At 43.2% G+C, this 15,354-nt stretch overlaps 1 protein-coding gene across 4 annotated transcripts in view; it reads right to left on the bottom strand.

Annotated features, from left to right (window-relative positions):
* The window catches only part of PEBP4 (phosphatidylethanolamine binding protein 4), a 214,399-nt gene that overhangs the window by 95,021 nt on the left and 104,024 nt on the right, over nucleotides 1–15,354 (bottom strand). For all 4 annotated transcript variants that reach the window (XM_019466951.2, XM_019466950.2, XM_019466952.2 and 1 more), the window contains one exon: nucleotides 654–752. In XM_019466951.2, the coding sequence (XP_019322496.1) occupies nucleotides 654–752 (99 nt within the window). The remainder of the gene's footprint in view (nucleotides 1–653; nucleotides 753–15,354) is intronic.

Below are 15,354 nucleotides of genomic sequence, written 5' to 3'. Positions count from 1 at the left end.
TGAGGAATGTGATTAATACAGTGTAGCCTGGGGTCTCCAAAACTTGTTTGGGAATACAGCCTCCCCCCCGCCCTACATAATGCCCGTTACCAACCCTCCAGATCTGTGTTCCTCAGACCTACTCCAGAAAGGATGAGCCAGACTCCTTCACAATTACGTGATGGCCAAGGGACACGGATGAGGGGAGGCCACTTGTTTCTGTACAAAGAAAAGGAGACTGCCCCTCAGCCCATTAGGAGGACCCCCTGCAGGACTTTCCCTGCCGGCTCTGCCACCTGGACCACACAGTCACCCCTGTGCCTCCGAATCCAGGCCCCTCGTGGTGGTGTGCTGGAGCCACTGTTAAATTTTCAGAAAATCTGAGTTAACTGTTAAATCATCAGTAACTTGAAATTGGCCATGGTGGAAGTATTTACACCATAGAAATCAGCAAACACTACAAGTTAGGGCTCTCCCCACCTGGTTTACCTGTGCACCACTGATCCTGGACCTTTTTCAAAAGTGTTATAAAACCTGGAAGGGGCTGTGACAGCTGAGTGTAGGGGGCAACCTGAGTCCCCAGCCCTCCTGAATGAGAGCTGAAAACTGCCCAGAACGGTAATCTTCCAGCTATAAGCCCAAGTGAATCAGAAAGCGCCTTCTGGCCTGCTTACCTTGATATCTGTTACCAGCCAATGTCTCCAAAATTGAGCTTTGGGGGAAGACCTGCTAGGGGCATCTGGATCCACCATCACCAGGATGTAGGTTGCACCCTGGAACAGATTCATCACAAAGAAATGTAGCACCATGACTAGAATTCTGATAGGAAAGCTGCAAGGTGCACACTCTCCTTTTATCTCTATTCCAGCCAAGAGGGGCTGACCAACCCCTACCCAGTCCATCCTCATTCTTGTGCCATTCCTCTTATGTCATGTGTTTACTCTCAGACAAATGAAGTCTATTAAGTAGATAGTTGAAAAGCTTGGCTTTCCCTTTATGAAGAAGAATAAATCAAACAAGCATAGTTACTAAGCATCCAGAAGTCCCTAGCATCATGCTAAGTGCTGTGATGGAAGCAGAAATTTAAAAAAAAATTAATGTTTATTTATTTTTAGAGAGACAGAGACAGAGCACGAGTGGGGGAGGGGTTCACAGTATAGCTGGAGGAACTTATCTATTAATTCAGCAAACACAGGAGAACTTAGTCTGTGTCAGGAATTGTATCAATTGCAAGGAATACTAGGATTCACTCATCCCTTCAAAAAGCATTTTCTGAACACCTACTATGTGCCAGAAATTGTTCTACAGGCTAGGCATCCAACAGAGAACAAGACAGTGTGAGCCATGCTTTCAGGAAGCTTTTATTCTCAGTAAGAGACACAGATTTTTTTTTTAACTCAAAAAACAAACAAACCAAAACCACAAGGAAATGCCCAATTGTGATCAGTACTATGATTAAAACAAAATAGAGTGGGATGAGAGGGAGCAAGCGTTCCAAGAAGGGCAAATAGCTGCTACAAAGGCCTTCAGATGGGAAAAAGCAAGCATTCAAGGAACAGAAAGGATACCATGTGGGAGGCACCTTGGTGGCTCAGTGGGTTGAGCTTCTGACTTTGGCTCAGGTCATGATCTCACGGTCTGTGAGTTTGAGCCCCACATTGGCTTCTGCGCTGACAGCTCAGAGCCTGGAGCCTGCTTCAGAATCTGTGTCCCCCCTCTCTCTGCCCCTCCCTGAATCGTGCTCTGTCTCTGTCTCTCAAAAATAAATAAACATTTAAAAAAATATCATGTGGTTAGGAGCAAGCAATGGAGAGAATGGACATGGCAGGTTTGGAGAGGTGGTTGAGAGCCCACAGAAGGCTTGGTAGACCTTGGTAGGGTGAGGAGGAGGGTTTTATTCTAAGTGCAATGCAGAACCAATGGAGGGTTTTAACCAGGAGAGTGATACGCTCTGATTTATGGGTTTTTTTAAATTTTTTAATGTTTATTTATTTTTGAGAGAGAGAGAGATAGAGCATGAGCCAGGGAGGGGCAGAGAGAGAGAGAGAGAGAGAGAGAGAGAGAGAGACACAGAATCCAAAGCATGCTCCAAGCTCTGAGCTGTCCGCACAGAGCCAGATGTGGGGCTCAAACTCACAAGCTCTCCAAGATCATGACCTGAGCTGAAGTCAGACACTTGACTGAGCCACCCAGGTGCCCCTGATTTATGTTTTTCAAAGATTTTTTGGTGGCTGGATGAAGAATGAATGGCGAGCGGGAGGTAACAGATGAAGCCAAGAGGCCAGTCAGGAGGCTGTTGTCTTAGTGAAGGATGGTGGTATATTGGACTAGAATGGTAGCAATAGAGCTAGAAACAAGTAGATGGATTGGGGAAGTATTTTTAGGGAGAATCGATAAAATCTGTGGATGGATGGGACAGTGGGGCAGTAGAGGGTGGGGAAAGAGAATCTGAGGGTGTTTCATGAGTTTATGGCTTGAGCAACTGGGTGAATGGTGCCATTTAGTGACATAAAAGACTTGGCAATGAGATTGTTTGAAGGAGGGTATTGAGATTTCTGTTTTAGACATATTAAGTTGGAATTACTTCTGAAAAAGATAATCAAGTATATAAGTCAGAGTCTGGAGTCTAGAGGAGAGATGAGGAGTAGACATATAAGTTTTGGAGTCACTGACATATAGACAGTCCTAAACCCATAAAATAATGAGATTCTTCATGGGTAGGTTAGACATGGGGCAGAAAAGAAGTCTCTGGACCAGATTCTAGAACAGCTAATGTTTAGAAAAGAAGAAAATCTGACAAAGGAGACTGAATCCGGGGTGGGGGGGCACACCTGAAGAGTAGGGATCATGAAAGCCAAGCCAGAAAGTGTTTCCCAAAGGAGGAGGTGGTGAACTGTGTTCAATGATGCTGAAAGGTATGGCAAGATGAAGACACGGATGTGACAATGTGATTGGACAACTTGGGAACAGTGTTAACTTGGCAAGACCAGTTTCAGTGAGGTAGAAAGGACTGAGGTTTGATTGGAATAGGTGGAGATGAGACGGGATGATAATTTTAGTGTGAAGGTCAGCTGAGACATGGAGTGGCTATTACTAGATGGGAAGGAAGAGCCAAGAGATTTTTTTTAATTGTTTTTATTTTTTTTAGGAGACAGATGACAGTCAAGCATGTCAGCAGGCCAGTGGAAATGATCCAGAAGAAAGGGAGATCTAGATGACAGAGGAAAAAGGGGATCACTGCACAAGCCAAGACTCTGGAAAGGTGGGTGGAGACAGGATCCAGAGCAAAAGTGGAGGGACCGGCCTCTGGTAGACACAGAGGATACAGGTTCAGATGCAAGGGAACTGGAAAATGTGATGGTGAGGAATGGGGAAATTGTCTTCTGATTACTTCTATTTTCTCAGTGAATTAGAGGCAAGGTCATCAGGGGAATAGGGATTATAGGAGGTTTGGGTACAAAGAAGAAGGTGTGAAATAGTCATTTTGGAAAGTGAGAAACTGACTATACCATAGGTTTGTCGTAAGGTTACTAGGTAATATTGCATTCCACATCTGTGTGCTTTGAACTGGTAAAGTGCAGTTGAGAAATAAGTGGTAGGTGGGTTTCACTTGATAGGGACTCGGACTGCTCAGTAGTCTGGATGAGAAGGGAGTGGGAGAGTAAGATGTGAGTAAAGTACAAAGAGAAGAGCTGGGACTCCTCTTGATCTGAACAGACAGACACAGACATAGTTGTAGAACAACATGCGAATGCTTGAGTAGAGAAACATTTACCAATTACTAAGGGAGTACAGAGGAGGGAGCCTAAACCTCTCTACCTCAGGAGTCCAGGCAGCCTTCACAGAGTTGTCTTTTTAAAGAAATTTTTATTTATTTATTTATTTATTTATTTATTTATTTATTTATTTAGAGAGACAGGGAGAGAGGCAGAGAGGCAGAGAGAGAATCCCCAGCAGGCTCTGCACGACAAGCATGGAGGCTGATGTGGGGCTTGAACTCACAAACCGTGAGATCATGACCTGAGCCAAAATCAAGAGTCGGATGCTTAACTGACTGAGCCACTCAGGCACACCGAGTTGTCTTTTGAACTTGATCTTGAAGAATAAGCAGGTAAAGGGTCAGGAAAACAACTCTGTAGACAAAGGGAAGGGTCTGTGCAAAGGCATGAGGATGTTTGCGGAATGGCAAGAATTTTGGTGTGCTGGGACATAAGACATCTGGAAAGGAATGGCAGGTGACAAAGCTGAAAGGTTACTGGGACAAGATCATAAACAGTCTTACATGTCCTAAGTTGTTTAGAATTTGTTTTGCAATAGGACCCACCGAAACTGAATAGATGACTGACATGATTAAATGTGTGCTTTGGGAAGGCGCATGGTAACACTGAGTAAAAAACTAAAAGAGAGAGAGAAAAAAGACAACTGGGATACCCTGAAGAGAGATTGCAAGAGCTTAAAAATGTGAGTGGTAGTGATAAAGACAGAAAGAGGCATTTGTGTTGTCCCATCAACAGTGTGAAGTGACTGGATAGGGCAGATAGAGGAGAGGGAGATGTTCAGGATGACCCTGACATTCTATCGTGGGCAACTAGCTGACCATGGTGCCGTGAATATTAGGAGTAACAAATGTGGGAGACAGTGAGTTTGGTGTTAAAACATGCAGGCAGAGACATCTCTGACATGGAGCTCTGAGGTAGGAGCTCTCTCACGACTAAGCATGTGAGTAGTGGGCGTGAGGACAGATGAGCCTGTCAGGGAGAACAGGTACAGTGAGAATAGAAGAATGGGTAGGGTGGAACTGGGGACCCCGAGGGGTGGGGCTGTTGAAGAAGGAGTGGGGTGGGATCAATAAAACACAGCCATCCAGGGAGAGGACCACAAGCAGTGCGTGCTGCAACAACTGGGGGATCCGGCAACTTGCCAAAGAGTAGGTTAGAGATAAAAACACAGTTGAGTGTTAAAATCCTAAAGAATCACTGAACCACATATTAGGTGCTATAGAAAATTAAATGAGAGAATTTGAAGACAGAGTCCAAGGAAATTCTAAGAACTCAGAAGAAAGGATAATCAGATGAAAATATTAGGGGCAAAGTAGGATCATATCCCAAAGAGCCTGTGTGTGTGTGTGTGTGTGTGTGTGTGTGTGTGTGTGTGTGTGTGATTCCAATGGAATTCCAGAAGGAAAAACTGTACAACTGATACTCCCAAGAATAGGGAGCCAAAGCAATAAGAAAATAAAAAGAAAAAAAGTGTAAATACTCTAAAAGAAATAACATCTATCCTCTGTCTTTTTTAAAATTATTATTAAAAATTCTTTTAATGTTTTTATTTATTTTTGAGACAGAGAGAGACAGAGCATGAGCAGGGGAGGGGCAAAGAGAGAGGGAGACACAGAATCTGAAACAGGCTCCAGGCTCTGAGCTGTCAGCACAAAGCCCGACGCGGGGCTCAAACTCATGGACTGTGCGATCATGACCTGAGCTGAAGTCGGACGCTTAACCGACGGAGCCATCCCAGGTGCCCCTGCTCTTTGTCTTTTAATTACTATTATTATTATTATATTATTATTATTTTGCAAGTGACATGACTGCTTACATGAGAAATCCAAAAGAATCAGCTGGAAACAACTAGACTGATATTCAGTAATGAGTTTTTATGACATGCACACAAAATCAGTACTTATTAATAACAGTCAGAAAATATACTTTCAAAATGCCATTTTACAATTGTAATAAAAACTATAAAATATCTACCAATAAACCTGATGAAAAATCCACGACTTAGACAAAGAAACCAAACACTACTGATAAGCATAAAAAGAAAACTTGAATAGATATGGGGACATGCTATGGTTTTAAATTAAAATAATCATTTGCAGGGGGCGCATGGGTGGCTCAATTGGTTGGGCACCTGACTCTTGATTCTCTGATTCTTGATCTCAGCTCAGACCATGATCTCATGGTCATGCGATCTAGCCCCACATTGGGCTCTGTGCTGGGCGTGGAGCCCGCCTGGGATTCTCTCTCTCCCTCTCCTTCTGTCCCTCCCCCTCCTGCATGTGTGCTGCACACTCCCTCCCCAACCATTTCAAAAAAAAAAAAAAAAAAAAAGAAAGAAAAGGAATAATCATTTGCCAATGTGTTAATATCCTTCAATTAATTACCTAATTTAATACAATTCTAATCAAAATCCTAAAGAGATGTTTTGGGAACTTCATGGAATAATTCTAAAGTTCAGAAAAAGAAAAAAATTAGCCAAAGCAATATTGAAAAACAGGGAAGTGGTATTGATTTTGTAGATATTAAAATATATTATAAAGCTACAATAATTCAAACAATGTGGTGTTGATTAGGAACAAACAAGCAGTGGAAGCAAAGTAGAAAATCTAGACAGAAATCCATGTCTTTAATATATGTGTATTTAATAGGTGATCAAGCTTTAACGAAAGATATGATGTTTAATATATGATAAAATTATCAAACAAGTGGAGAAAGGATAGATTATTTTATAAGTGCTGCTGGGACAACTGGGTCACCATGTGGAATAAACTTCAGTCTCTATTTCTCTCATATGCCAAAAAATTTTCAGATTTAAATGTGAAAGTGAAAAAAAATCTTTAAAAACTGATTTAATGAAATTTACTAAATTCATATAATGGAATACTCTGTTGGAATTAGATCCTTATATTTTAATATGGAAAAATATCTAAAATATACTAGTAAGTGAAATAAGCTGCAGAATAGTGTGAATGATATCATCTAAAATGTGCAGGAAAACTTTATATATCTAACTATATATATATTTATAGATATATTTGCATATGCATAGAAAATGTCTGGAAAAGTACACACCAAACTGTTAACAGTAAATGGCATGAAGGAAAAGATTGATATATTTAACTAGATATAATTTTGAAACTTTTATATGACAAAAAAAAGGAAGCAAAATAAAATTCAAAGACAATGCTAGGAGAAAATATTTACAAGATCTATGATAAAGGATTAATATCCTTAATATGTAAAGTACTTTTTAAATCAATAAGAAAGAGAATAAGAACCCAATAGAGGCATACATAAGCAACAGGAATAGGCAATTCATAAAATAAGAAACACAAATGATCAACAAACATGAATATTCAATTTCATTAGTAATCAAAGATATGCAAATTATTTTAAAATCCTATTTTGCCTACAAAATGGACATATATACTTTTTATATTTATTCCCAGAGTATGTGGAAACAATGGGTATGTTACAAAATCTTATGTAAAATATGATTTCATTGTCTTTGTTAACCAAAAACTGTATCATACCCCTCCATGGAAAACTATATATACCCCTCCATGGAAAGAGGACCAGAAAAATCAGAACCAAAACGTTGGCTATCTCTAAGTGATGGGATAATTATGAACTATATTCTTCTTTGTATTTTTCTGCATTTTCCAATTTGTGCAATAAAATGCATTGTTTTTACACATAGAAAAAATGATTTTTTAATATGGAAAAATATCTAAAATATACTAGAAGGTGAAATAAGCTGCAGAATAGTGTGAATGATACCCTCTAAAATGATTTTCTCATCATTAAACCCTATTTTTCTTCTGGTCAAACAATGCCCAGAGGAATTCTTTTCTATGGCAGGCTACTTTTCCTTCCCTCCCCCCTTGGCTCCTCACTGCTCCTCTGGACCCCCACCTGAAGCTCTCCCACACTGGTGTCTGCTTCTTTTTTTTTTTTTTTTAATTTTTTTTAACGTTTTATTTATTTTTGAGACAGAGCATGAACGGGGGAGGGGCAGAGAGAGAGGGAGACACAGAATCGGAAGCAGGCTCCAGGCTCTGAGCCATCAGCCCAGAGCCCGACGCGGGGCTCGAACTCACGGACCGCAAGATCGTGACCTGAGCTGAAGTCGGACGCTTAACCGACTGAGCCACCCAGGCGCCCCCGTTGGTGTCTGCTTCTTTAAGTGGTGAACCAGGAGACTGGTCTTTGTGGGTGAGTCCCTGCTGCACAGTTCTGTCTGAGGTGGTTACATCCTGAGGTTTTACCCTAGATCCCCTCCCTGTTAAGCGACCCCATAGCAGACCTCTTCTAAAACTTAGCAGGGAAGAGAGGGCTTCTGTGGTGATGGTCTTATACCTTCTCTCTCAGTGCAATCAGGGAGCTGGTTTTCAGCCCTTTCAAAGACCCCAATTGTGCCTGAGCGGTGGCGCGTGCTTGTAGTCCTGGCTACTTAGGAGGCTGAGGCAGGAGGATCGCTTGAGCCCAGGAGTGCTGGGCTGTAGTGCGCTATGCCGACCGGGTGTCCGCACTAAGTTTGGCATCAATATGATGACCTCCCGGGAGCAGGGACCACCAGGTTGCCTAAGGAGGGGTGAACCGGCCCAGGTCAGAAATGTAGCAGGTCAAAACTCCCGTGCTGATCAAAGACCCCAATTGCCAACAGAAGCTCCCTAGCAAATATTTAAGAGGTGGGGTGATGTTCAGCAGATAAACTGGGAAACAGGCTATTCAAGAGCGTGGTTCATAGCTAGACTCCTTGGAAGTCTGACTTGGCCCTCGCTTGTTCTCTGCCGGTCCTTGGAGCCGACAGGCTGGTGTAAGGTGGGGTGACAGAGATGAACCAGTCTCTTGGCACATGACCTTAACGTCTGGCCATGGTGGTCCATCTTCTAGGTGCGGCCTAAAGAGAAGAATGTGCAGTCAATACTTTCAACAATGGATTTGTCTCCAGAGATTGTTGTACTTGCCACATGTCTTCTTGCCTATGATGAAACTGTTCTGTACTTCTTTGGGGGTGTCACGCAGACCTGCTTGCTGCACTGCGGGCTTGGGATCTTAGCTAAGTCTTTCTCCACTCTGGCTTATTCCTAGAAAAGGAGGGGACTAATAGATGGTCTACTCACCTTCAGATTCTAATATCCATTCAGTGGATTCCGAGGTGTCTAGATATCATGTGAAACTAATCCTGTTTAAATGAGCCAACAGTCCCGCTTTGGTATTTATCCAAAAGAATTGAAATCAGGGCCTCAAAGAGATGTCTGCACTCCCATGTTGGTCCTAGCATTAGTCACAATAGCCAGGATGTAAATAAAACCCTACATGTCCATCGGTGGATGAATGGCTGAGACATTATAGTCTATACATATAATGGAGTATTACTCAGCCTTAGAAAAGGAGTTCCCGTCATTTATAACAAAAGGAATGAACCATGAGGACATTATGCTAAGTGAAATAAGCCGGTCACAGAAGGACAAATACTGTGTGATTCAATTTATATGAGGTATCTAAAATAGTCAAACTCATATAAGTAGAGTAGAACGGTGGTTGCCAGGGTCAGGGGAGGGGGAAATGGGGAGTAGCTGTTCAGTGGGTACAGTGTTTGAGTTCGCAAGATGAATAAGTTCTAGAGATCTGCTCTGAACAACACTGTGCCTGTAGTTAACAATGCTGTATTGTACACTTCAAAATCTGGAAAAGGGTAGATCTCATGTTCTTCCCACAACAGAATAAAATTAAAAAATAAAACAGAAAGCAGTTCTACTTGAAGAAAGCAAGATGGAATCAATATCCTTGTCAAACATTCTGCAAATCTCAGACTTTGATAGTATGCTCTGCTGGTGAGGCTGTGGGGAAGCCTCCTGCATTGCTATGGGGAAGCAAGGTGGGGGCAATCTACCTTTAGGCTCAGCAATCCCATGTCTATGATTTTTGTCCCTCTAAAGATATCTGCACATTTATGAAATAACTTGTATATAAAGTATTCATTTCAGCTCCAGACAGAGCTGAATAGTAATAGCAAAAGTAGGAAATAACTCAAGTGTCCATCAGTTGGGGATTGGTTAATAAACACTGGCACATACTCACAATGGAATGCTTTATGGCTGTTAAAAACAATGAAGCTCTCTAAGATCTGATATGAAAAGCCCTCCAAGATAAATTAAGTGAAAAAAGCAGGATTGCAGAGCAGTGTATCTAGGAGCTCGCTTTTACAGAAAAAAGAGAAAATAAGATATTTCTTTACAGTGGCTTGTATTTGCATAAACAAGCTCTGGAAGGATATTTTATTTTATTATTTATTTATTTTCAATTTTAGAGAGAGAGAGCATGAGCAGGGAGAGGGGCAGAAAAGAGAGGAAGAGAGAGAATCCCAAACAGGCTGAGTGCAGAGCCTGATGTGGGGCTCGATCCCATGACCCCAGGATCATGACCTGCGCTGAAATCAAGAGTTGGATGCTCAACCAACTGAGCCACCCAGGCTCAGGATACTTAAAAGCAAAAAAAAAAAAAACCCAAGAAACTAACAGAGGACGCAAGTGGTGATGGTAATGGGGCAGATGAGACATAGAGATGGGATGGAGGTCTCTTATACATGCCAGTTCTACTATTTCAGGTTTTGATCCACGTGAACATACAGTTGACCTCTGAACAACACGGGGTTGGGGTGACTTCTGAGCAGTTGAAAATCCATGTATAACTTCTCACTGCCCCCAACTTAATAGCCCACTGTTGACCAGAAGCCTTGCCACTACTGTAAACAGCTGGTGAACATACATCTTGTATGTTACATGTATTACATACTGTATTCTTATGTGAAACTAGAGAAAGAAAATGCAATGAAGAAAATCATGAGAGAAAATACATGTGCAGCCCTGTACTCTACTTACTGAAAATCATCTGTGGATTAGCAGACCTGCACAATTCAAGATTGCATTGTTCAAGGGCCAACTGTACAACCTGCTAAAAATAAACTAAAATTGTAAAACAAAGTGAAATGTATAGTAATCATAGAGTACTATCTTGGAGATATCAGCCTCTAGTCCCTCTCTCACTGGCTGAGAGGTAATGGCCTTGTCCCTTTGCAGCAGGGAGAGCTCAGGAATCCTCATTCCATGTGTGGGGGACACTTAGGTCAAGGGCAATTGATGGACTGGGCCGTGGGCTCCATGGCACAGGACGTGAGCAAGGAGTGGGAAGTCACGTTAAAAAAATCACGGTGCCTCCAGGCGATGGTGCCAATAGAGAAGCAGAGTTAGATCTGTACTTGTCCAGGTAAAAATTTTTTTTTAAGTTTTATTTGTTTTTGAGAGAGAAAGAGAGGGAATGCGAGCGGGGGAGGGGCAGAGAGAGGCGGGGACAGAGGATCCGAAGCAGCTTTCATGCTGACAGCAGTGAGCCTGATGTGGGGTCAAGCTCACGAACCATGAGATCATGACCTGAGTCAAAGTTGGACGCTCAACCGACTGAGCCACCTGGGTGCCCTTGTCCAGGTAAATTTTTTAAAGCAGCTTTATTGAAGTATAATTTCCATACTACAAACTTCACTCCTTTTAGGCATACATTTCAAAAATTTCTAGTAAATTAACAGAGCTGTGCAACTATCGGCACAATTTAAATTTAGAACATTTTTATCACCCCAAAAAGAAACCTTGTGCCATTTACAGTTACTCCCTGTTCTCTCCAACCAGCTCTAGGCAACCACTAATCTACTTTCTGTCTCTAGAATCTCCTTTTTGCCTTTTCTGAACGTTTCATATAAATGGAATCATATGATATGTAATCTTTTGTGCCTGGCTTCTTTCACTCAGCATAATGTTTTTAAGGTTCAAATATGTTGTCACATGTATCAGTGCTTTATCCCTTTTTATTGCCAAATAGTATTCCATCATATGGATGTTGATATGCATCTCATGTTTCCGGTTGATGGACATTTGGGTTGTTTCTACTTTTTGGCTATTATGAAGCATGCTGCTATGGACATTTGCTACAAGTCTTTGTGTAGGTATTTGTTTTCAATCCTCTTGGGAAAATATCTGCAGTAGAATTGCTAGGTCATAAGGTAGATTTATGTTTAACATTTTTAAAAACCACCAAACTGTTTTCCAAAGTGGTCTCACCGCTGTGCAACCCGACCAGCAGTGTCTGAGGGTTTCACATCTTCACCAAGACTTGTTACTGTCTGTCTTTTAGACTGTGGCCATTCTAGCAGGCGTAAAGTGGCATCTCATCATGTTTTTAATTTACACTTCCCCCAATGACCAGTGATGTTGAGCATCTTTTCATGTCCTTACTGACTATTCCTATATATTTGGTGAAATGTCTGTAGAAAGCTTTGTGCCTTTGTAATTCTTCTTATTATTCCAGAAGGAATTTTAATAGGTGTATCCCAACTGGGGGTTAGGGGAAATGGGAGCAGTAGAGAGAGTGGAAAAGAAGGAAGGAAAGTGAGAAGACAAGGCTATTGACTTTGAACTCTACTCTGAACAGGGGACAGAGCTAGATATGCCTTATCCTTGAACCTCTGGCTTCTGCCCTCGGCTACCATCTGTACTTAGGGTTGTCTACTAACTGTAGCTCACCGGTGACACTGATTCTTCCAGCAGGGAAAGGTCAGCCTTACAGATAGTCACCACAATCCAGGTGAGCAGAAAGCACCCACTGACACTGACGCCCCCAAGCGTAGTGAGCCAAGTCTTCTGTCCCCTGCCTCACTGCCCATGCTGAGAGAGACTTTCGAGCCCCAATCTCCCCTGCGTCCCATCCTGAAAACAGCCAAAGCCTCTCCCCCTGACCTCTTTCCCAGCCATTGGTCCTCTACCACACCATCATGCCCTAACTACTCTTTTCTTCTTTGCCTGAGAGTCAGTCCTCACTCCTCCTCCACCTTCAGACACTTCCACTCTGCCCAGCAAAAATGCCACTGAGTAACACACATCTCCCCTCTGTCCTCTGTCTCTCCATAAATTGCTCTACTTCCTTGCCTTTGCCTGAACCTCACCTGGAGGGCCCCTTCCCCTCAGCACTCTCAAGTACTGGTGTGCGTTCTCTTATGCCCCACAAATCCCAGGGTCAGTAGACCAGGAGGTGTCATTGCTCCCTGTTGCCACGTCCTTCTTTGTGGCTCAGGCCATTCAACCATACATTCTCTTTCTGTCCTGTTTGCTGTCACCTATGAGCTCATGGTTGCTCCTCCTCACTCATCAAAGTCACTGGTACCTGCTCATGATCTTTTCTTCCCTACATCCTGCTGTCGTCACAGTGACTTCAGCAAACCTGTGGAACATCCGTCCAGGGCCGTGGCCACTCTGGTTCCCGCGCCTCCCTATCTCAGACAATCTTCTCTTTCTCTATCTCAACCATCAACAGTCACACTTTGAAACTCATCATCCGAAGCTGCTCCATCTCCAAAATTCACAAATTCTGGCCACAACCTCCTCTCTGTTCAGCTTACTTCTTCAACTATGCCCACCAGGACTAGTCTTTGACCTCAAAGGGAATCCTGACCATTGGTGACTGTCCCTGCTCCCAGTATATTGACTATCTCCCTGTGCTCACCTCCTCCCCCACTTCATAGGCAAACACCATGGAAGAGTTGTCAACACATACCATCTCCTCTTCCTTACTTCCCACTTACTCTTTCTAAAAAAAAAATTATTGAAGTATGGTTGACATACAACACTCTATTAGTTTCATGTGTACAACAAAGTGATTCAACAGTTCTATACGCTACTCGTGCTTACCACAGTAAGTGCGGTCACCATCTGTCACCATACAGAGTTAATACAGCACTATTGTATTCCCTGTGCTGTACTTTCATCCCTGGGACTTCCCATATATTCTTTAACCCACTCTGCCCCGATGCTTCTGCTATAGCCCTTGCTAGTGTCACCGAATGCAGTGGGCACTCTCCAAACCTCATCATACTTGGCGTTCCTCTCAGCTGCACATCACAAGGTGGGCCACCTCTTCCTTACTGAAATGCCTTCTGTGAATGCCATTCTCTTCCCCATGGCTCGTTTTCCTCATGGCTGGATCCTAAGCTCTCTAAGATCTGTCACTCTTACCTCCTTCACAGTAGTCTCAAACCACAGCCATGTTTATCCTCCGACCCCCAGTTCTCCTCTGAGCTCCAGACCCTATGCACCATGACCCACTTCTCTCCCTGTGGCTGTTTCAAAGCACCTCATGCTAATCATGCCCAACAACACTGCTGGTCTTCCAGAGTTTTCTGTTTGCATGAGTGAAGGCACCCCCTTCTGCTATTGCAAACCAGAAGCCCAGGAGTCAGCTTCCAATCCACCAGCAGTCTTGTCAATTCTTCCTTCCAAACATCTCTCAACTCCACCCACTCCCCCTCCTCTCTACCACCACCACGTCAGCCCAGGCTGCCATCATCTTTCTTCTTGTCTACTGTAATAGCCTCCTAAATGGTTTCTTCATATTCGCTTTGACTCCCTAATCAATTTTCCACCTGGATCCAGAATATCATTTCAAAACACAAGGAAGATCATATGATCCTGGTGCTTAAAATCCTTCACTGGCTTTCCACACAACCTTAATGTGTTCACAAGGTCTTGAATAATCTGACCTCTGCCCACCTCTCCTTGTCATTTTGTGCACATGCCCCTTGCACTCTACTCTGCTCTCACGGACCTTCCTATTTCTAGGGTCTGCCATGCTCCCTCCCACTCACCACCTTTGCATATGTTCTCCTTGTGTCTGGAATGCTTCCTCATTCCCAGCCCACCTTCTTTAATCTAGTGAACTCCTATTCATACTTCAGAGCTCATGGTGACTTCTCTGGAGAAAGGTCCCCCTCCTCCTGTTCCATGCTAAGTTTCTTTGTTAAACATGCTCACGTTTCTTTCCCTCAGACACTCTCTGCAGTTTACAGTCAATAACCCATTCATTGGCACACGTTTTGATTAATGTCTACGTCTTCTGCAGGATTATAAGCTCCTTGGAAGCAGGGATGGTGTCTGTCTCTGCTCAATTATATCTCCCCCAGATTACAATGTGTGGCACATAGAAGACACTCAATAAATATTTTTGAATGAATACATGAAACGAATATTGTACCTGGCCCAGGTGGTTCAATTGTTCACTTGTTTGTTCGTTCATTCATTCATTCATTCATTCAGCAAGCATTAACTGAGCCCTCACCATGTACTAAGCAACATGAGAGGGGCTGAGGATAAGAGATGAGAGAGACATGGCCTCTGCCTCTGAGGAGACAGCGGTCTCATGGGGCACTGGACGCATGTACAAATAATGTAAGTACCCTTGTGCTCTAAGCAGGCACACTGCTACTGCTGTGGAAGCCAACCTGAGAAGGTGACTAACTCTGCCTGGGGTGACCAAAGATAGCCTCATAGAGGAAGTTGCCTCTGAGCAGGGTCCCGGTGAATGGAAGATCTGTCCAGGAGCAAAGCCATGCCGGGCAAAAGAAACAGCATGCACAAAAGCCACAGAGATGTGGAAGGGGGGAGCAAGTTATTCTGTGTCTGGAACCCAGAGTCCCCAAGGTCGAGGGCCGAGGCCTAGAGGGCATCAGAGGCAGCCAGCAAAGGTGATGAGGCAGATGGCAAGGTCACGT

This window comes from Panthera pardus, unplaced genomic scaffold, assembly GCF_024362965.1.
Source record: "Panthera pardus isolate Hobbes unplaced genomic scaffold, ASM2436296v1 HiC_scaffold_13, whole genome shotgun sequence".
Classification (NCBI taxonomy): Eukaryota; Metazoa; Chordata; class Mammalia; order Carnivora; family Felidae; genus Panthera; species Panthera pardus.
This window is presented reverse-complemented; position numbering and strand designations above follow the sequence as displayed.